At 45.4% G+C, this 23,008-nt stretch overlaps 1 protein-coding gene and 1 pseudogene across 1 annotated transcript in view; both read right to left on the minus strand.

Moving 5' to 3' along the window:
* The window catches only part of SLC1A4 (solute carrier family 1 member 4), a 35,363-nt gene extending 13,887 nt beyond the window's left edge, over positions 1 to 21,476 (minus strand). The window contains exons 1-3 of the mRNA XM_010355828.2: positions 20,195 to 21,476; positions 8,726 to 8,768; positions 6,480 to 6,542 (exon numbers count right to left, since the gene is read on the minus strand). Of these exons, the coding sequence (XP_010354130.1) occupies positions 6,480 to 6,542; positions 8,726 to 8,768; positions 20,195 to 20,721 (633 nt within the window). The 5' untranslated portion in view covers positions 20,722 to 21,476. The remainder of the gene's footprint in view (positions 1 to 6,479; positions 6,543 to 8,725; positions 8,769 to 20,194) is intronic.
* LOC115894390 lies at positions 15,807 to 15,923 on the minus strand (annotated as a pseudogene).
* Positions 21,477 to 23,008: the final 1,532 nt, after the last annotated feature.

The raw sequence follows: 23,008 nt of genomic DNA on the forward strand, positions 1-23,008 counted from the left end.
AGTGGGCTCCCTGTCATGGGATATATTCAAGTAGGGATTGGACAGCCACCTCACAGGGCTGCTTTTGAAAGAAGAGCTGGTTAGTCAAAGGTTCCTTCAGGCTGGGCGCAGCGGCTCACACCTGTAACCCCAGCACTTTGGGAGGCCAAGGCCAGCGGATCACCTGAGGTCAGGAGTTCGAGACCAGCCTGGCCAACATGGTGAAACCCTGTCTCTGCTAAAAACACAAAAATTAGCTAGGCATGGTGGCAGGTGCCTGTAATCCCAGCTACTTGGGAGGCTGAGGCAGGAGAATCACTTGAACCCAGGAGGCAGAGGTTGCAGTGAGCTGAGATCACGCCATTTATACTCCAGCCTGGGTGACAGAGCAAGCCACTGCCCCACCCCCCCAAAAAATTCCTTCAGATAACAAACCAGTGACTTTTTTAGGAGTAACTTTCACTCCTAAATGTCTAGTTTTGTTGTGAGGCTCTTACAGTGACCTCATAGCCAATAAACTTCACAGAAGGTTTTCATGATCAACATGGACTTTTTCAGGATACTCTTTCCTAAATCACTGGCTTAAAATGCATAGACATACTGTATTCTTAATTTTTTCAGGCAATGCTGAATCTCCTTACTGCAAGCATATATTAGACAAACATTTTATCCCACCAACACACGTTATGAAATAATCGTTGGTGTTCCCTAGCTCTTACAGCTTGAGCGCAAAGGCTGGGCCCTAGCCCAAGTGTCTGGCAAATGATAGGTACTCAAAATCATCACAAATTTCTCTCTAAATACTTTTCTAATTTCCAAATTAACTGGAGACACCTAGGTGGCTGGTGTGATTCACATGAAATGTACCAAAAATCATGGATTCATATATATCATGAAAATTGTGATGGGGTAGCTTTTCACTTTCTTCCAACTTTTCTTTCTTTCTTTCTTTTTGAGACAGAGTTTTGGTCTTGTTTCCCAGGCTGGAGTGCAATGGGGCGATCTCGGCTCACCACAACCTCCGCCTCCTGGGTTCAAGCAATTCTCCTGCCTCAGCCTCCCGAGTAGCTGGGATTACAGGCATGCGCCACCACGCCCAGCTAATTTTGTATTTTTAATAGAGAAGGGGTTTCTCCATGTTGGTCAGGCTGGTCTCGAACTCCTGACTTCAGGTGATTCGCCTGCCTCAGCCTTCCAAAGTGCTGGGTTTACAGGCGTGAGCCACCACGCCCGGCCTTTCTTCCAACTTTTCACTGTGAGGACAATGTTCACCGTATAGGGCGCTTTTGTTTATGTTGATAGATATCACTTATAGAGAAGCAGCAGTAATAGTAATTAGGGAGCACTGGCTTTGGAGCCTCACTTTCACTACTTCCTAGTTGTGGGAGTCTAGGTAAGTTACTTAACCCCTTCATGACTCAGTTCCTCATTTATAAAATGGAGATAGTAACAGTAGCTAATATGTAAAGCTGCTATGAAGAATAAATATGTTAATGTATGTAAAGTACTTAGGCTGTGTCTGGCAAATGAAAACCAACAAGAACTATTATTATATTAATGGAATATCTTGGAGATCATTCTAGGCTCACTCTATCTGGAGTGTCTTCCTCTTAAAATGTTATTTTAATTCCACAGACAATAAGATGACTGTAAATTATTTATTTATTTTTTTGGAGACAGGGTCATCCAGGCTGAAGTGCAGTGGCGCAAACATGGCTCACTGCAGCCTTGATCTCCAGGGTCTGAGCAATCCTCTTACCTCAGCCTCCTGAGTAGCTGGGACCACAGCATGTGCCACCATGCCAGGCTAGGTTTATTTATTGATTTTGTAGAGATGGGATCTCCTTGTATTGCCCAAACCAGTCTCAAACTCCTGGGCTCAAGTGATTCTCCCAACTCAGTCTCCCAAAGTGTTATTATTACAGGTGTGAGCCACTGCACCTGGCCAAGACTTCTGACTATCACTACTGTCTCCTGGGACTTGATTTATTGAAGCTGGGTGCAGTGGGTACAGCTGAAAGCTGGGGGAGAGAGACAATTTGGGGAATGTAGTGCTGGCTCTGCTACTGACCTACTAGGATTCTGTGAGCTGGATGGCTAACACCTGGTGTTGACCTTGGGGCTGTCAACTCCTGCTTTTTGATAATGTCCCAAGTCCTAATTGGAATTGGTCAAGATTCAATGAAACCAGAGAATTCAATTATTATTTGAAAGTTGGTTTTAATATCACATGTTCTCATATGTGGGAGCTAAAAATGTGGATCTCATAAAGACAAAGAGTAGATTGGTGGTTACTAGAGGCCAGGAAGGGTGGGGGGGAAAGGGGACAAAGAGAAGTTGATTAATGGATACAAATGTACAGGTCGGTAGAAGAAATAGACCTAGTGTTTGATAGTTCAGTAGGGTCACTATATTTTACAATAATTTACTGTACATTTCAAAATAGCTAGAATAATTATAATATTTCTATCACAAAGAAAAGACAAATGTTTACGGTGATGGACATCACAAGTACGCTGATTTGATCTTTACGAATTATATGAATGTATTACATTATCACATGTACCCCCAAACTATGCACATTTATTATGTAATTTCTTACATCAGTAAGAAAATTGTTTTAACAATTAAAAAAGAGAGCTGGTTTTAGCAGGTCTGCAATTCTAAGGTGTGGCATTTGAGGTCAGGCAGTTCCAGATTTCGAACCAACTCTCAGATATGAGGACAATTACAATAATTTTTCCAATGAAATGACTCCCTTTCTGTAGAGGAGGCTGGTGGCAGGTGGGTTTGGAGCAAGGTATGCTGGCTGTAACACACCTGGGCAAACTTAGCATTGGGTGGGGCGAGGCGACTACAAACAACCAGAGTTGCATCCCAGGCAGTCTTGCTGGTGTACCTTTGCAGATTCTGTTCCTGCTGCCTACGTCACTCTTCCCCCACATCTCCCCATAGCTCCTCCCTCACCCGATCAGAAGACCTCCCTGACCACTCTGCTAAAATAGTACCCATCACCACACACACACACATACACACACACACACACACTTCCTGTCTATTTGCCCTGCTTTAATGTTCTTCTTGGTGCCTATCACTGGCTGACATATACTTATTTATTACATGATTCCCTCCACTAGAACATGAGCTTTGTAAGAGCAGGGTTTTGACTGTATTGAGCACTACCGGAGTCCAGCACCTGGGAAGGGCACCTGGCTGTTGCCAGTAAATCACTGTTTAATGAATTAATGATTCAACTAAAGCCTAGGAGGAATGTGTCTGTGGCAAGTTATTACATGGGATCAAAGTGGGCATGGAATATAGAGCCATGGGTCAGAGGCACCCTTCCAAGCATCCTTGAGCCTCTGGGTCCTTGATTGATTTAGTTCCTTTTAGAGACAAAGTCTCCCTCTGTTGCTGTCTAGTGTACAGTAATCTTAAACTCCTTGGCTCAAGGGATCCTCCTACTTCAGCCTCCCAAGTAGCCGGTACTACAGGCACATGCCACCATACCTGGCTAGTATAGAAAATATATATTTTTAGATACGGGGTCCCACTATGTTGCCCAAGCTGGTCTCAAATTTCTGGCTTCAAGCAATCCTCCCACCTCAGCCTTCTGAGTCATTGACATTGCAAGTGTGAGTCACCATGCCTGGCTAGGTCTTTGACTTTTCATTCTGTCACCAACATCCCATCCTTGGGGACAAGGCCCACACCTGCTATGCCTTTATACAGTCTTCTTGCCACAGGGTTTAGGAAAGCCTGGAACCAGCGAGGACACACTACTCCTCCTTCTTTTGTTCTTTTTTTCTTTTATTTATTTTTTTGAGACAGAGTCTTGCTCTGTCGCCCAGGCTGGAGTGCAGTGGCATGATCTCAGCTCACTGCAACCTCTCCCTCCTGGGTTCAAATGATTCTCCGGCCTCAGCCTCCCAAGTATCTGAGATTACAGGTGTCTACCACTATGCCTGGCTAATTTTTATATTCTTAGTAGAGATGGGGTTTCACCATGTTGGCCAGGCTGGTCTGGAACTCCTGACTTCAGGTGATCTGCCTGCCTTGGCCTTCCAAAGTGCACCCAGCCTCTTTCTTAAAGCCTGACTCCTTAAATGCCTGGGTGAAATTTACAGTGGAGGCAACTGTATGTCAGCTGAGGTGGATGCTCACAGGTAACCAGTATTTCCACTGGAGAAGTCACAGCAGCCATATTTGCCAAAACTTAAAGTTATTGCAGAGACAATTAGTGTTCTAGCATTTACTTATCACTCTTGGTTTCTATTTATTTATTTAGACATAGTTTTGCTCTGTTGCCCAGGCTGGAGTGCAGTGGCACAATCGTGACTGACTGCAGCATCGACCTCCCAGGGTCAAGCAATCCTCCTACCTCGGCCTCCCAAGTAGCTGAGACTATGGACATGTGCCACCATGCCTGGCTAATTTTTATTTATTTTTTATTTTTTGTAGAGATGGGGGTCTCACTATGTTGCCCAGACTGGTCATGAACTCCTGGGCTCAAGCAGTCCTCCTTTCTTGGCCTCCCAGAGTGCTGGGATTATAGGCATAAACCACTGCAGCTGGCCAACAATTAGTTTTTTTTAAAAAACTGGCCAAAATGGCCTTGATCAACCTTGGAAGACCATAATTTCAAGTAATTTGTAGTGGGGATATGAAATCCTACCTGATCAGGTTGTCCTAAGGCTCAAATGAAATAACGTCGGAAAGTGTCTGTGCCAAGAAGGTGGCATGCAGAAGTGAGCCACTTACCTGGAAAGCAGGCCTAGCTGATACCCACATCCCAATGAGCCCAGCTGTGGAATCCAGGGCCTGTCAGAATGGGCCCAGCTGGACTTCCAGCCACATCGTCTGGCCAGACAGAGGGAAGTGACCTCCATTTTTTAAAATCAAGAACCACTGATTGGATTCACATTTATGAACGGGGGGATATCATTCACTAGGGGACTTTTGGAATGTGTATGGGTGCTTTGGTTGTCATAATGATTGTGGTGTCTTAGTGGGAAATAGTAGGCAGGGTACTAAGAATGCCAACTGTTCTGAAATGTTCAGGCAACAAAATGCAGACTTTCCTACATCCCCCAGGCCTCAGAGCATCCTATCAGACAGTCATCTAGGGAGAAAAAGCTGTTTAAAATGCACTGAGCCACTTTGGGAGGCTGAGACGGGCAGATCACGAGGTCAGGAGATCAAGACCATCCTGGCTAACACGGTGAAACCCCGTCTCTACTAAAAAATACAAAAAACTAGCCGGGCGAGGTGGCAGGTGCCTGTAGTCCCAGCTGCTCAGGAGGCCGAGGCAGGAGAATGGCTTAAACCCGGGAGGCGGAGCTTGCAGTGAGCTGAGATCGCGCCACTGCACTCCAGCCCACACAGCGAGACTCTGTCTCAAAAAAAAAAAAAAAAAAAAAAAAAAAAAAAAAAACAAAACACTGAGCTAGAATTAACTCTGTTTTACCCATAAATATTTTTTCTGCATAGTTTTAGTATTCACTGGATTTTCCAAGAATATCAAGTGGATGTAAACTGAAGGAAGACTTTATTTTGTTCTGAACTTCAACAAGTGTTATTTGCCATTTTAGAATAATATCCAAGTCACTAGTATGAGACATAATGTTGGTCTGCACTTGTAGCTGTTGCTTTTGGGGTAATTCTGTATACATAGACAAAAATATTTATTTAGCATGTATTTCAAAATGTGCAGAAAAATAGCAAAAAATGTGCCAACAATATTGAGTTGACTTCTATCTCACTGCTTTTAAATCTCAATTTATTTATTCTAATGCAAGTATCTGAAAACTTCATTATGTCTTCTAGTATAGTTGTATATTTACATGGTAAAATAAGGATCATTTTATTAGAAATTATTTTTATTTCTCCCTTACGTTGATTTTTTAAAAATGTAATAGGTGTAGGGGTAGTTTAAATCACTCATTAATTACATTTCCAGATGGTAGAAAAGGTTTTATAAAATGTTTTCTGGGGCCAGGCACAGGCTCACACTTACAATCCCAGCACTTTGGGAGGCAAAGGTGGGAGGATTATGTGAAGCCAGGAGAGTTCAAGCTGTAGTCCCAGCTACTCGGGAGGCTGAGGCAGAAGAATGAGTTGAGGCCAGGAGTTCAGTGCAGTGAGCCATGATCACACCACTGCACTCCAGCCTGGGCAACAGAGCGAGACCCTGTTTCAAACAAACAAACAATGAATAAACAAACAGACCCTGTTTCAAACAAACAAACAATGAATAAATCAATGAACAAAATGTTTTACGGATCCTCTGAGGATTGCAGTGCTTTGAGAGCAACATGGTATTTGGCCGTGTTGGTAAATAACCAAAGGAGCAAACCTAACCTGTTCGCTCCAAATAGCCCATTCAAACCCCAAAGTTTTCGGCCCAGCTGGGAAAAAGACATGTCCTGTATGCTCCTTCAATTAAGAAATAAGATTTGCTTTAGACATATTTTTACAAGTGACCTTATAAAAAGCTTTACCTTTTCATGGGTTACATTTCCAGAGCTGCTGTTGTGGGTCACGACTTTATAATCGGTTGCATACTGTGATCAAGAGGAAAAAAAAACCCACTGTTAGTGCACAGGTGAAGACCGACCTAGAGGAACCAAGGGCACTGCTGTGCTCTCGCTACTTCTGTCACTAATCACACTGAGTGTCCTGGGCATTCCTCACTTGGCTGGCCTGACAAGAGCCTCTGAGAACTGTACAAAAGCTACATTAGGACCAAGCCAGCAGATACTTCAAGACGTCTCTGGGTTGCTTAGTGTCCCACGGAAACAGGGAGAATTTCCTTATGTTCTTTGGGCACTGGTTTGGAGAAGAAAGGCTGCACAATTTTATGCTGATAGTTTGATATTTCCTCAGCCTTATATGTCATATTATTTGAATAACCTTGGCATTAACTCTATAATGCCAAAGTTCATTTTTCATTGTATCATTTTATTTTCATTCATTTATTTATGCCCCACTTTGTTCTAGAACTTATTTGAGCATGACTGCTTCTACTGTCTGTTTCTAATCTGGTTTGAGCCTCCACTCTTGAAAGCCAGGGACGTGAGGCAAGATGGCATCGTTTAGCTGAGTCTTCAGGGGGACTCAGTTAACAGAAGTGAGGCATCTCTCTAGCTTTGTTCCCCTGGTTGATTTCACATGCTTCTGCATGGTGCACATAGGTGTCTCCCTGTGGCAGTATGTACTAACAAGTGGAATCTCTTAGGATAGTCCTTCCCGGCCCCTTTGAAGGGCACCTGGTCCCTGAACTGTCAGGAGGAGGCAATTAGGAAGTATAGACTCAAAGGCCTGCTTTCTGCTTGCCTTTGCTGGGCTCTGGTTTCTCTCAGCTTTATCAGTGTTACAGAAAGGCAGAGGTGTTCAAACAAACCCACCCACCTCCTCTGTGACAGGTACTAAAAAAAAGTTCCATATACCTATATTTTTTTCCTACCTCACATTATATATACAAGTCACTCCTGTGCTTATATGCAGATCAAAAAACAAAACAAAACAAAACAAAAATGAGAGGTTTAAGTAGAAACAGAAAAGTGTTTGCTTGTAAGATTAGACCATATAATCTAGGCCTTTATATTCCTTCTCTGTATAAAGAATTGTCACAGGAATGTTACTTGCAGCATTGCCAAAAAATAGGGGAAAACCAGAAACAACCTGAACATCCATCAGTGGGGGACTAGTAGAGGAGAATTATGTTATGCTCTTATAGTGGAATACTCTACAGCCATGGCGTCATGCGGAAAGGTAGTTACTGACATGAGAAAATATTCACAATATACTGCCTTAAAAAAACAGCAGGCTATGAAGCGACACGTGTAGTGTGTGTATATACTATGTATGCTTTTATGTATTTATTTATTTATTTAGAGATAGAGTCTCACTCTGTTTCTAATCTGGTTTGAGCCTCCACTCTTGAAAGCCAGGGACGTGAGGCAAGATGGCATCGTTTAGCTGTTGCCCAGGCTGGAGTACAGTGGTGTGATCTCAGCTCACTGCAACCTCCACCTTCCAGGTTCAAGCAATTCTCCTGTCTCAGCTTCCTGGGTGGCTGAGATTACAGGCACATGCCACCACACCTGGCTGATTTTTGTGTCTTTCATGGAGATGGTGTTTCACCGTGTTGGCCAGGCTGGTCTCGAACTCCTGACCTCAAGTGATCTGCCCGCCTTGACCTCCCAAAGTGCTGGGATTACACGCATGAGCCACCGCACCCGGACTGTATTCTTATTTTAAAAATGTATGTGTATACATTCATAGAAAATACACATCTGAAAGAGGTATACCAAAAGAATGGGTAGCTCTAGACAGTATCTATGGATAATTTTTGTTTTCTTACACTTCTTTGTATTTTAATTTTTTTTTGCAATGAGCACATATTATCTTTATAATCAGAAAAAAAGATAAAAGTGTATTTTTTTTAAAGTCTATAATATTTAAGACATCTCCAAAATGTGATTTGAGGGTACTTCTTAGGTGATGTAAAAAAATTTTGGAACCAGTGGGACATTTTGGATAGTTTTGTTTGTTCAGTCTTTATTTATTTTGTTGTTGTTGTTGTTTTAACTCTAGGTACCCATTTATAAAAGTTTAGGCCAATCTTACCAAGTTTTGTTAACACCACCGTCTCTCCCTGTTCTACCTTACCTAACTCCATAGCAGTAATTTATATATTTCTTCCAACAAGGTTTCATATTTTTAGCAAAATATCAAGCCTTACCGTACGGAAAGCTGCAGCCACAAGATTTGAGGGAAACAGGTTTCTGTTGGAAAAGAAAGCATTCTGTCAGTATTCTTTTAAAACAACTTTTTAGAGATGAGGTCCCTGTTGCCCAGGCTGAAGTGCAGTGGTGTGATTGCAGCTCACTGCAGACTTGAACTTTTGGGCTCAAGTGATCCTCCCCAAAGTGTTGGGACTACAGGCATGAGCCATGGTACCTGGCTTCATCAGTATTCTTTTTTTTTTTTTTTGAGACGGAGTCTCGCTCTGTCACCCAGGCTGGAGTGCAGTGGCCGGATCTCAGCTCACTGCAAGCTCCGCCTCCCGGCCTCACGCCATTCTCCTGCCTCAGCCTCCCGAGTAGCTGGGACTACAGGCGCCTGCCACCTCGCCCGGCTAGTTTTTTGTAGTTTTTAGTAGAGACAGGGTTTCACCGTGTTAGCCAGGATGGTCTTGATCTCCTGACCTCGTGATCCGCCCATCTCGGCCTCCCAAAGTGCTGGGATTACAGGCTTGAGCCACTGTGCCCGGCCCATCAGTATTCTTAAAATTCAGTGTACAAAGTATCTGCTTTGAGATGTCCACTTCTAAAACCCTAACACGGTGTTCTCTCTCCACCCCCAGCTGACACTGCATCTTTTGCTTGATTTAAGCACCCTAACTGTGCCTGCGGTGCTGGGCCACAGTAGATACTTTTGAAGCCACTGATTTTCATTTTCGTCTCTCTCATGGTACTCCTTGATATCTGAGCTTAACTGTGTCCAACCAAGTCTACAACTGCATTGCTTTCCTCTCACCTAGAGGTTAGGTACCATTGCAGTGGTTTTCAGTGTTGAGTGGTGCTGCCCACTAGTGAAATCCAAGGGTGTTTTTGTTGTTACAAAATTGAGGCATTCCTGAATTGGGGGGAGTGTGTGAGGAGAAATGCCAGGTCCCACACATTTGTCCTGTTCAGTGCAGTAGAGTCCTGTATAATGAATTGTCTCAAGGCCTTCCCATGTCCTTCATGACATACCTGTAGATAAGAACCTTATCTATAATTACTGAAGACTAAACTAATTCCAAAACAAGGTTCCTTTTTTCACAATTTGAACATACACTGAATTTTCCAGAAATGTAATAACTTGCAAATTATGGGATGATTTTTGTTTTGTTCAGAATGTTTCCAAATGTTATTCGTCTTCCTGGAAAATCACACCACCAGGGCAAATTGTAGAACCTGAGTCCCTAATTCCACACCCGGTGTCAAGTAACAGTCTGCATTTATAATTATCTAATTAGCAGTGATTCTGTGTTCAGGAGCAAGCATTCAACCACTTTATTTTAGAGCATGTATATATTGAAACACATTGTTTTTATTATAATTATTTTCCTTTTGTTTTGTATATTACAGTTACATCATATTGATATTTTGAAATTATGTGGGCAGGGACATTTTATTTATGGATTTCATCTTAGCATTAAGGATATTCTAAACATTTGTTATAAAAGGAGGGCAATCGACCTGATGGAGCCCAAAATCTGTTCATGCAAATAGTTTTACTGAGGACTCTGTGTAGGATGCTGGTCTTGATATACAAGAAATTCTATTCCAGCTGACAGTCCATTTATTCTCACTTCCTGCAAGAAGAGTAAGTCTAGAAGAGCAAAAGACTCTGGATCATTCTTAACAATTTGTGTCAAACTTACCCACTAATTCTTACTTCTATAAGAAGCTGGGTTGCTCACCTGGATCTCCAGGTAACTATTTGCAGTGTATTGGGTTTCAGAGGTAGGCAGGTCTGGCTGCAACCCAGCTGTGGCAGGCAGAGTCTAAGATGGCCTCCTGGTATTCACACCTTTGGGTAATCCCTTTAGTGTGGGTGGACCTATGACTTGCTTCTAATGAACAAATGCAGCAAAGGTGATGGGATATCCCATCCATGATTTGGTTACATAAGGTTGTGGCTTCCATTGTGCTAGCTGACTCTTCTTATTGTCTTCTGCTTGCATGCTTTGATGAAGCAAGCTGCTATGTTGGAAAGGCCCACGAGACTAGAAACTGCAGGTGGTCTGCAGCCAAGAGCCAACTGAGGCTCCCAGCCCAAACTTCAAGGAACTGAATTCTGCCAACAACAACATGACCACAGAGGTGAATCTCTCCCCAGGTGGACCTGCGAGTAGGAACCTAGCCCTGACCAATACTTTAATTGCAGCCTTGTAAGAGACTCTGAAGCAGAGGACCCAACTAAACTGTGCCAAGATTCCTGACCCCAGAGAGACTGTAGAATAGTAAATATGTGAGATTTTAAGCTGTTTAAGCTGTTAAATGTGTAGTAGTTTGTTATACAGCGATATACCAGCCAATAAAGTTAATAAGATGCAAAAATTACTGCATTAGAACGCTTAGGGTGCTCTCGCAGGACGGCCAGCATATACAGCCTGCAACACAGCATTTCCCAAACTTGTCCACAGAACCTGAATTGCTTTTAGCATATTTAGAGAATACCAGAGTACATGCTTGCATTTAAGCAGAAAAAAATTAATCTTTAGCTGAATTAAATTGTTGCAAAACTGTGACCAGAAGTTTGATTCTTATCACAGCTAGATTTACTTTTTAAAAAGTAGAAACGGACTAGCAACTTATATTGGCTAGTTTTCAAAGTATAGATGAATAACAACTTACATTTGTTATTATTTCCATTACAAAGCAACTTTCTTACATATTTCAGTCTTGGGGGCTACGTTTGGCATCTCATTTCCATTTGCTGCCCTAGTCAGAAGCAGCAAGGGGCCCTGTGCCAACGTCTCTCTGTTCTGTATCCACCACACAACAATCCTCAGTTGTTGACAGACAGAGCTGCTCTAACGTTCTCTCTCCATGAGGACCGGGAAGTTCAGAAAAGAGTCGGGTTAGAAGCCCTCCACTTTCCTCCTGGGAAACAATTTCCCCGGCAAATACCTCACATCATTCAGGGATTAGCTGTTTCCTCAAATGGTGCAAGCACAGCCTTTCCCACAGCCTTGAAATGCATTCTCTTCTAAAGAGCACAACACTGTTTGTTTAATCCGTCTATCTGTCCTGCCCAATCTCTTCTTACAAGTAATAACCCAGTACCATCTTGCCCAGAACGGGCCCTGTCCTTAACCCAGAACATCTACACTTAACAGCCACTAGCACACCCACCTGTTTTCAGACTGTCTACAATATCTAGTCTACAAAATCCAATGGGAACAGAGGGGTCCAGAAGCAAAAGAGCAACTTCTGGCCCCCAAAAATCAAGTTCCTAAGAAGAATGCGATGTTTTAACAGTTTCTGATAAAGTTAAACATACACGTATCATAGGACTCACCAATTCCGTTCCTAGTTTTTTTTTTGTTTTGTTTTGAGACATAGTCTTGCTCTGTTGCCCAGGCTGGAGTGCAGTGGCAGATCTCAGCTCACTGCAGCCTCTGCCTCCTGGGTTCAAATGATTCTCCTGCCTCAGCCTCCCGAGTAGTTGGGACTACAGGTGTGTACACCATGCCTGGCTAATCTTTTTTTTTTTTTTTTTTTTTTTGCTGAGATGGAGTCTCGCTGTTTCTCAGGCTGGAGTGCAGTGGCGTGATCTCAGCTCACTGCAAGCTCTGCCTCCCGGGTTCACACCATTCTCCTGCCTCAGCCTCCTGAGTAGCTGGGACTACAGGCGCCCGCCACCATGCCCGGCTAATTTTGTTTTTGTATTTTTAGTAGAGATGGGGTTTCACTGTGTTAGCCAGGATGGTCTCGATCTCCTGATCTCGTGATCCACCTTCCTCGGCCTCCCAAAGTGCTGGGATTACAGGCGGGAGCCACTGCACCCGGCCAATTTTTGTATTTTTAATGCAGACAGGGTTTCACCATGTTGACCAGGCTGGTCTCAAACTCCTGACCTGAAGTGATCTGCCCGCCTTGGCCTCCCAAAGTGCTAGGATTACAGGTGCGAGCCACCATCCCTGGCCCACTGCTAGATATTTACCCAAGAAATATAAAAATATATGCCTGCAAAAAGGACCTGTATGCATAACGGCATTATTCATAATAGTCAAAAACCCAAATGTCCATCAACAGATGAAGGGATACACAGATTATGAAATATCCATACAACAAAATACCACTTGGCAATAAAAAGGATCCAAGTGATATACACAACAACATGGATAATCTCAGCAACTCTGTGCTGAGCAAAACAAGACTGACGAAGGAGAGTACATACTGAATAATTCTGTTGATATAAAACTCTAGAAACAGCCAAACTCATTTATAGTGATAAAAAGCAGGTCAGTTGCCCGAGGCCGGGGGTGGAGAATGGGGATTGCTGAGAAGAGTTATAGGTGATGGAAAAGTTCAGTATCTTGATTGTGGTGGTGGTCACATGAGTTATCCATTTGTTAAAACTCATTGAACTGTACATTTAAAGTGGGTGCATTTATTGTTTATAAATCATACCTTGAAATTGTTTAAAAACTTACATAAAAATATGGTAATAACTGATAGAGATTTTCCAACTAAAAAATATGTATATTCAATGGGTGGGCTGAACTTTTTTTTAGATTATACAGCTCATTTCTCAGATAACAATCTCTGGGAAGGACTCTCCTGGTGGCAGTGAGCTGAAGCATGATAGAAAGCATCTTCCTTCACTTTCATCATCTGCTTGCCACAGACCAGGAGCAGGAGCAGTGCCCTCCTGCTGTCACCAAGGGTAAGGAGACGAGGCTGCCAGAGTAAAGCAACATGTTTCTCTGTCCTCTACTTTCCCTCTCTCCTTTGGCTTTCAGACACGGATGCTGCAGTAAACTCTGGTTCTTACTCTTGAGCTCTCTTCTAATCCAGGATCAGTTGCCTCTCCGGCAAACAATTTTTCTTCCCAGAGCTCTGTCTTCAGGCACTTTTCCCAACTCCTCACATTCACACAGTAGCTTCATGGGCTTTTGAAATCAGAGACATGGAGCTGGAAGGGATTTTAGAGGTGATCCAGTTCTATCCCCTCATTTAGCACATAGAGACACCAATGCCCAGTCACTGAGCATCTCCCATTTCTGCTCCATCTAGGCCAGCACCATCCAACTGAAATGTCTGCATTTGTGCAGTCCAATATGGCAGCCTTGCGGCTATAGAGCACTTGAAATGTGGCCAGTGCTACCAAGGAACTGATTTTTAAGTTTTATTTACACTTGAAGTAATTTTAAGTAGCCACATGTGGCTAGTGTCTATTGTATTGGATAGCCCAGATGTACAGTACTGAAATCCAGAGTCCAGAAGTCAGGAGGACCAAATGGTCATCCTGTGTTCACCTCTGCACATCACCCACTTTCACTGGGTTTAGGATGCTTCTAAGCACTGAGCTCCTCATCTTATTCAAGTTTGCAAATATTTCCTTTTTCCGTTGTTTGATCCTGAGAGATCTACTTGAATTACATATGTATTAGGCCAAAGTTTCTCAAATATCAGTAGACCGTTAAATCAATGTATTGGCTTTAACCAGTATTTTATAAACGATGAAATACATTAGACAAAAATATCAGCATGTATCACACTTAAAATATTGTTTGGTGGAGCCTGTGTTTTGGTTTGAGTATGTGAGAGTGGGGGGTAGGGTATAGTGTGGATGCCATAATGTAAAATGTTATTTCTTATGGTAGGTCAAAATTAAAAACATGTGTGAAACCTCTAAGATACACTACTTAAATCTAGAGGCCCAAGTCAGTCCAAACTAGGAGATAATGAATGAACAAGCTTTTCCAGTGCTATCTTTGAATACATTACTTAAAACAAACAAAACTAGTATGAAATGAGGTTGAACTGGCCAATGTAGAACCACTGTGGGAGGTGCTGTGCAGACCCATGCAACTCACACAGTGAAAAACTTCAAAGACATTCTTTCTGTAACATCTGATACTGTTTGTTCTTCTGATCCTATTGTCAAGGGTGGTATACATTTCTCTGTTCTATATGAAAAGAATGTAAAACAATTTACTTTTGCTTGGGCATATTTTGTTCCAGAATTATTTCCTTTTATTTAAGTTCAAAAATTCCTTTACCAAATCTATTAAAATTTCAAAGACTCTTCAGAACAGGATACGGCACAGTATGTACACCTGATGAATATTTATTATCCCTAGTATTTATTGTTACAGAGCCAGTTAACAGGGATGTGCCCCTTCAGATCTTGGTACCCCCTACAAGGCTGAGCTGAGGAAGGGCTGGGACTGGTGGACTTGCACTCTGATGATGGGGGTGTGCATCTATCCTCTCTTTAAGGCCTCCATCCAGTTTTAGATTCCAGCTGGAAAGGGTAGGGCTGAACCCCTGGAGTGGGGAACTTTTGGGGGAAATTAGATTAAGAGCAGCACTCATGCTCAATATCAAATAGCCCTCAGCTGTCCTTGAGAAGCTGGGACATACTATAATATTAGCAAAGCACTCATATATTAACTCATTTAATCCTCACAACCATTCTAGATAGTAGATCTCATTAGCCTCATTTTACAGATAAGGACACTCAGGCACAGAGAGGACAAATGACTTGTGCATGTACAGCAAGTACGTCATAGAGCTGGGCTTCAAATCCAGGTGGTTGGCTTTAGTGTCTGCTCTTCAGCACTACCCACCTCCCTAGACTGATGCTTTTTTCTGTCTCTAAACTATTCAGGTGTCCTCCTGGGTGGTAAAAGAAATGGTCAGGAGTTAAAACCTTTTTTTTAAAAAAATTACAAGCTGCTATTATTTTCTTTTCGTCACTAGATAGCGCTGGAAAAGCTTGTTCATTCATTATCTCCTAATTTGGACTGACTTGGGCCTCTAGATTTAAGTAGTGTATCTTAGAGGTTTCACACGTTTTTAATTTTGACCTACCATAAGAAATACATTTTACATTATGGCATCCACACTATACCCACCCCCCACTCTCACATACTCAATTAATTTGGATCCTTGTTAGATGTGCTAAGTCTTCATCTTGCCTATAGAAGAGAGAGACATGGGCACAGTTATAACAACCCGCCAAGGTCATAATGAAAAGAAATTGTTCACAACTCACTCCTCAACTTTGCTGGCTAATATTACCATTTTTTTAATTAAAAAAATATGGAACGCTTCACGTTGGAACATCGCATTGTGTGTCATCCTTGCACAGAGGCCATGCTTGTCTTCTCTGTATTGTTCCACTTTTAGTATATGTGCTGCCAAGGCAAGCACAGGGGGCTAATACTAAATCTCAGCCTCCCATAGTTTTTTTTTTTTTTGCACCTATTCAAGAAATGTGTTCTTGAGAAGCACCATACCTATTCACACCTGTCCTTGAGAAGGAGGTAAGTCCAGCACACCTCCCTCTGAGAAGGGAAAGGCTCAGAGCATGGTTTGCTATTAAGAAAATTAGCACGAGCAGAGAAAAAAAAAAACCCTAGAAAACTGGGCAACAGATAAAATCCTAATTGTATTTACTATATACATGGCCACAGCCTACTATCCTACTGCAAGATGGTGGCCCTCAGCCATTCTTCTGGCTGCCAGCACAGACCACAGCCCTGGGTCTAGGCTCTGTCCCTACCTGCCTCCTTGGCAGTTACGCCCTGGTTCTCCATTTGAAAACTACAAACTTTAGAGCCCAAAGGAATGTTAGAAACCAGTTGCCTCAATCCCTTCAATTTACAGCAGAGGTCAACTGGAAATCATAAGCATGTAAGGCAGGGGAAAAAGAAACTGGAATGTCAGTGAGGATCTGTGGGGACTTCTGTCCCATTTCAGAACGGAAGGCTCTTCTCTGTGTTTAGTTTTGACTTTTCTCCACTTTTCAAGTTTTCCATAGTGTGAATCTATTAATTAGTAGTCTAAAACATAGTCAGTTACTGTTCACTTCTCCTCCAGATGCCATGTGGTTCCCAATATATGTAAAGACTACATTAGCTTCAAGTCATCTTGAATTCCCCTAAACATTTCTTTTCTTCCCATCTAGCCTCCTTTATTTCAGGTTATGGAAAGAGGGCCATCCCCATTAGCTCAGATGAACTGGAAAACCCAATTACTCTAGTTATAACAAGAGCACAGGTGTATTAGGCCAGCACTGTTCTAACAGCTTCAGAACCCAGAAGAGCTTTAGAGCTCTTAGACACAACCCAGCTAACCCTCAGAACAATCCTGCGAGGTAGGTACCATCATGATTCCCATGATAAAGATGAGGAAACCAAGGAATGGAAAAGTTATGGACATATCCCACAACCAGTAAGCATTGTTAGGGACCAAGAAGTTCCACAATGACTAGTTTCCAGATAACCTGTTTCTGTCTCTTTGGTGCCCAACCATTTCATTTTGGATGAAAAGCCACAAGTCAACCACTTAGGTCACACATGGTTCTGAAAGTCCTATACTGTTCTGGATTCCCAGGCACAGAACTCCAGGCTGCTCAGGAAGACACTATGATTCTTCCACCTGCCAGCTACTATTGGCCATCCCTTCTCAGTGCTTCTAGTGCCAGCCTTCTCATCTCAATTCTCTATTCTACATTGTTATTTATAATCCATTGTGTGCTGGGACATCAAACCATTCAGCAATGACATTCTGAATTAAAAAAAATATATACACATGTAATGAACACCTACTAGCTTCATCTCTTTCTGACTTGTAGTTCCAGCTTTAGAAACCAAATTAGAAATCATGACAGGGAGACCCTGGGGAATTTTGGGGCACTTTACCATCAGGAAAGGGTATCGACTTTAGCACAAAGCCTTGGCAGCAGCTATGCTGACTCATCAGAGGCCTTTCCCACTCTTCCAGGTGTTTAAGTTCTGAGCAGCTACCTGGAGAGGGCCTGCTGGATAACTGAGGTGTTTACTGGCAGAGTCTCATTTCATTCATGTGCCCCTAGGAAGAAAGGAATGGGCACTGCATTTCCAAAGAAGATGCCCAGAGTCACATGAAATCCACATCCATGAGGTTTCCTTGAAGGAAGCAATTTTTAAAATTTGACGTCAGAGACTCTCCAGACTCAGGAAGCGTTTCCGGGTGGCTTGGGACTTAGTTTCCTTTCACAAGCTGCTCAGCCTAAGACCAAACCTCAGCAGGTGCACACATACTTTCCTTCACCCGAGGAGCTCAGCCTCCATGCTGGCTGGAGGAAAGGGGCATTTGTCTTGACCCAGTCATATGCCTACCACGTTCCTCTCTGGACCCAGAGAAAGCATTTCTGAGATAGCCGCACTAGACTAGGCAGGTGACATTACTAAGGCATGTTGACTTGGAGGAAGAGGGATTAGGAGAAATAGAGAGAATCCTGCACTGTGGGGTAGGAGACCCACAGTCCTTCTAATCTCTTCTTTGTAAGCTACTCCATGACCTTGAGCAAATCACTTAATCTCTGTCTCAGTTTCCTCAGTCACAAAATAGGATATACCACCTGTCCTACCTTTATCCATGAGCTGCTGGATTAGATGCAGTTGGCTGTTGGAAGAATTGTGAAACACTACCTATCCCCAACAAGCCACAACAAAGCCTCTCTTAGCCCTCCAAGCAGGTGCGGCCCAAGTCATTGGAAAGTTGCACCCACACTACTAAGCTATGATGCTGGGTACACCATTCATGTCAGAAGCAGGAGCTGAAGGGGCTTGGGTCTAAAACTAGAAAACGATGATCAGGAAACAAGAAGTCCCTTCTGGAGCTGGAGATAATGAGGTACCCCCCTACCACCACCGCCCCCTCTTCTGGAGATAAAAGATCCTATTGAGGCTCCCGGTGCGGGATCACTAGCAGGGCAGAGCTGAACATCCAATCTCCCTCCCTGGGTCACAGATCCCTGCAAAGAATAATCCTTCAACCCCAGAATTGCCTTCCCTCCCTGAGAGAGCTGACTGACATCCTGCAGGTAATAAGCTAAAGGTGCTCTCAACCTCAGGAGACTTCCTTTCAGCACTCACCTAAAAGTTAGTTCCCAAACTTAAAAGTGTCTGGACTCCAATATCAAGCTGCCAGTCACAGAACAAAGGCTGTGATCTAGACCAGCCTGGGCAGCATAGTGAAACCCCATCTCTAAACTAGCTGGGTGTGGTGGTGTGCACCTGTAATCTCAGCTACTCTGGAGACTGCGGCAGGAGGATCGCTGAAGCCCAGTAGTTCGGGGATGCAGTGAGCTAGGATCCCAACACTGCACTCCAGTCTGGGCAACAGAGCAAGATCCAGACTCTAAAAAAAAAAAAAAAAAAAAAAAAAAGCTGTGATCCACTTAAAGTCCTAATAGGCCACCACTATCTGCCCTTTTGTCAAGAACTTTTGGTCTCCCTCATGAGAGTGTTTTTTTGTTTTCTTTCTTTTTCTTTTTCTTTTTTTTTTTTTTTTAAATACAGATGTCCTAGATTTTTGTTGTTGATTTAAATGAACAATCTCTCTCTTAAGTGCAGACAGCCATCACATTTTCCAGAAGGAGAAATGGAAACAGTGGAAAGGCAAGTCACTTTGCCCAGGGTTTGCTGTTTTTCACAACCTCAGCAATGAGGAGCTTTGCCTCAATAACTCAAGACAAAATATATTAATAACTCCAAGGCTCAGAATCCAAAATCATCAGAAACCTGGAGAGGGAGCCAGCTGGACTCCTCACTCAACTGAACCTGGTTAGATCAGTAAATGCCTCCAGGCTGCAGTTTTCCCATTTGTGAACTTTGGGCTAATGGAGAAACCAGGAGAGACCAAGGTTTTGGATAAGTCACAGAAAGGATACTACATCATCTCAAAGGACGAAATGCAACTTCTAAGAATTACAAAAAGCAGGCAAAGCTAAGTGAAGATGCTTCTCTCCCTCCCCTCTAGAACTCACACTTTGGCACAAAGAAAGGCCTTTGAAACACAACACTCTGCAGTGGTCTTTACTGCGGTGGACAGCAACCTGTCCCAAGCCCCAAGCCCTCAGGAGAGGCATATTTCTGCGCAATACACCTCACTCAACTAACCTCAGTCCTGCTATCTGTGGGTCCATTGGTAACTGCAGAAAATTGTCAGCTTCCTTTGCAGCCAAGGACTGTAACAGAGAAGGCCATAGATTGCAAGCCAGATGACCCAACAGGCAAAACTTAACCAATGCTCCCAGAAGCTTTTAGGCACCATGTGGGAGAAAATGAGGGGAAGCCACTGGGGCGTGGTCGGAACATTTTTACCGGGGAGAGCAGCGCGAGAGTATGAGTAAAGAACAGGTGGGGCTCTTCCCTAACACACGGCCACCTAACGGTGGGGACTGGTTCTTGCTCAAAGATGCGGCCCTGCTCTTTCGATTGTGCGGTGCGCCCCAGCTGTTTGCAAAGGTGTGGTCAGCACGCAAAGACTCCAGACGTCATTTTGATATTTTTAAAACGTTAAACGCCACCAGCAGCCAACTAAGAATGAACTCTTAGGAGTATACACTCCTAAGTGCATATGTGTGTATGAACTGGAGGGCATCCGAGAGCTGGCGTCTCCCACTGGGCCCTGGGCGAGGTGGAGAGTGTTACCTGGCCAGGTCGAGGAAAGAGTCCACCGTCTCCTTGGGGACAGGAGGAGGCCCCGAGTCCTCCAGCCCCAAGTCGCTGGACTGAAGGGTCTGCGCACCGGATCCCGGCTTGATGATGAACGCCAAGGCCACGGCGAGCCCCGAGGCACTCAGCGTGGTGAGGCCAAAGTAGGCGACAGCGATGCCGCCCAGACGCCCGAGGGAGCTGGCATCGAGGGAGGCGGCGCCCGACACCAGGCTGCAGACCACTAGCGGCAGGATGATCATGCGCAGCATGCGGAGCAGCATCTCGCCAGGGAAGGCCAGGTAGGTGACCTGCGTGCGGCTCAGGCTGAGCCCGCGCAACGCCGCGCCCAGGCCCGCGCCCGCCAGCACCCCAGACACGGTGAGCAGCACCAGCGCTTGGCGCCGCAGGAAGCCCGCGCAACGCCGCGCGCGTCCAGCCGCTGTCCCCGGAGCTCCGGGCCCGGCCGCAGGCCCCGCCTGGGCGCTGTCAAGGTAGCCGTTGGTCTCGTTGCTCTTCTCCATGGCGCTGCACGCCGCTCCGAGCTAGAGGTGGCAGGGGACGTGGGCTCTGGCAAAAGACGGGGCTCCCAATGAATGGTAAGTCGGCGATGGTGAGGTCAGCCAGCTGTGCTTCGCAGGTTTTGGGAAGCCGCCCCGGGGGTCTCCCGGCCTGGCGCAGGAACAGGTGCGAGAAAGGCGAGGAGAAGCGCGGAGTGTGGGTTGGAGCCGCGGACGGAGAGGATCGCGCCGCGCCCAGCCTCCCCGGAGCAGCGGCGGGCTGGAGATGATGCAAGAGGGAGCCGCAAGCGAGGACGCAGACGGGGAAGGAGGAGGGAGGGGGAGCGGGAGCCGGAGCGTGAGAGGCCGTGGCCCCAGCCCGCCCACTTCACGCCCGCCGTCCCGCCCTCTGCGGCGCTGGCCAATCACAGCCCGGGAGCCGCCGCCGGGAGCCTCTGGTCCCCACCCGGGTCTGGGGTGCCGCGGGGGGCGGCCAGGCAGGAGGCTCCACCCGAGGCTGCGGGGGCGCGGGCGGCGCCGGGCAATCCTGGCGCCAATAGCCGCCTCCTTACCCGGCTAACGGAGACCGGCTCCGGGCGACCGCGGGGAAGTGCGGGCTGAAGGCCCGCCCGGGCTCGTTGGCACCTGCCGGGCCCTCTCCCGCGGCCGGGACTGAGTCCTTGGGGCCAGAGGGCCCGGGAGAACTTGGAACGCAGCGGCGTTCCTCCACCTGAGGACTGTGGGAGGGGAGGGTTTCTCCCTCCCAGGTGGTGCTTTCGCCTCCGCGCCGCCCGCGCTCCTCTCCAGAGCTCGCCGGCCTCTCCCGCCAGGGGGCCGCGCGCGGTGAGGGGCCCAGGGCGGTCCTGCCGCCGCGTCCCCTCCTGCGGAAGATCCCTTCTTCCAGGGGTCCTCACGGGCTCGTGCGGGAAAGTACGCCATGGTGTGCAGCAAGGCCCGGCTCTGAGACAAAGGATTGACCGGAGGATGGATGAATGAGGGGAGCCTTCGCACGCGCTCATTAGGGCTGTAACGCAGCCCCACCGCGACAGAAAGGGGGCTCGCGGTGCCAGCAAACCCGGCGCTCCTGGGCCGCGCCACCGCGCGCACTGGGGCGCTCCTGGGCGTGTGTCCTGGGGCTACCAGGATGGGGCTGGGTTGCCCGCCTGGCAGCTGTCTGCAGTATGGGCGTTTAAGACGCAAAACTCTTCTAGAAGAAACAGAGCTCTCACGCCACCTCTTCCAGTTGGTTTCTGCCACGTAACCCAAGCTGAAACACAAGTCACTGGATTTTAACCTCTTCCATTACCAGGCCTGAGCCCTGGCGCGAAAACAGCCAGACGGCGGTTTGGCCATTCTGAATGGTTCCTCATTGTTCACGTTCTGTGGATTTCCTGTTTATTTCATCTTTTATTTGATATCTGCTTTGGCCACGCGAGTTACAAGGGAAACTTCTGCTGAGTCTTTTTACTGTGTCACAGTTATTATATTTTTATATTTTCTTATTATGCTTGTGAATTGTTCTTTAAAGACGTCCGTGAGTGAAGTCTTTTTTTTTTTCCCCCTCCTTCCTTCCTTTCTTCCCTTTCTTCCCATTCTTTCCTTTCTTTCCTCTCTTTCTGGGACAAGGTCTCGCTGTGTTGCTTGCCTAGGCTGGTTTCCCAGTTCCTGGGCTTATGGGCTCCTCCTTGGTAGCTGGCACCACCCACTGTGCCAGGCATGGGAAGACTTAATTGTGGCTAACCTCAATTAAGGAGGAAGGCAATTTACTATAGATTTCTTGCTAAAAAGGGGTCATCTTAAAACATGTCGTGACATATTTGTGCAAATCAAAATGCCTTCATAAGGAACTTTAAGGAGCTGTCCAAATTTTGAGACTGGGTATTTTATTGCTTGGAGCCAGCCAGCTATTGGCTAGAACTTGTAGGGATTTTGTGTGTGTGTGTGTGTGTGTGTGTGTGTGTGTGTGTGGTGGCGGGGGGTGGGGGGAGTGGGGGGGTGGGGGTGCGGGGAGGGGGGGTGTCAGATGAAGAGCTGCATATATTTGCACTGAAGAAAGACTAATTCCTGTAGACACACACTGTGTTTTGCCAATCAGCCCTTCCCTTTATTTTGACTACCACGTTTATGCAAAAGACTCTCAAATAATGCTCCAGAAATGAGTCTCCAGCTGCCTGTTTTACATCTCCACCTGAATATCCAGCAGGCATCCCAACTTGAAATGTTGAAAACCAGACTCATGGTTGCCTTTCTCAAGTCTGCTCATCCTTTCTGTTAAAACATAATTGACGACCCAGTCACCTCTGTGTGAAAC

The sequence above is a fragment of the Rhinopithecus roxellana genome, chromosome 17 (genome assembly GCF_007565055.1).
Source record: "Rhinopithecus roxellana isolate Shanxi Qingling chromosome 17, ASM756505v1, whole genome shotgun sequence".
Lineage (NCBI taxonomy): Eukaryota > Metazoa > Chordata > Mammalia > Primates > Cercopithecidae > Rhinopithecus > Rhinopithecus roxellana.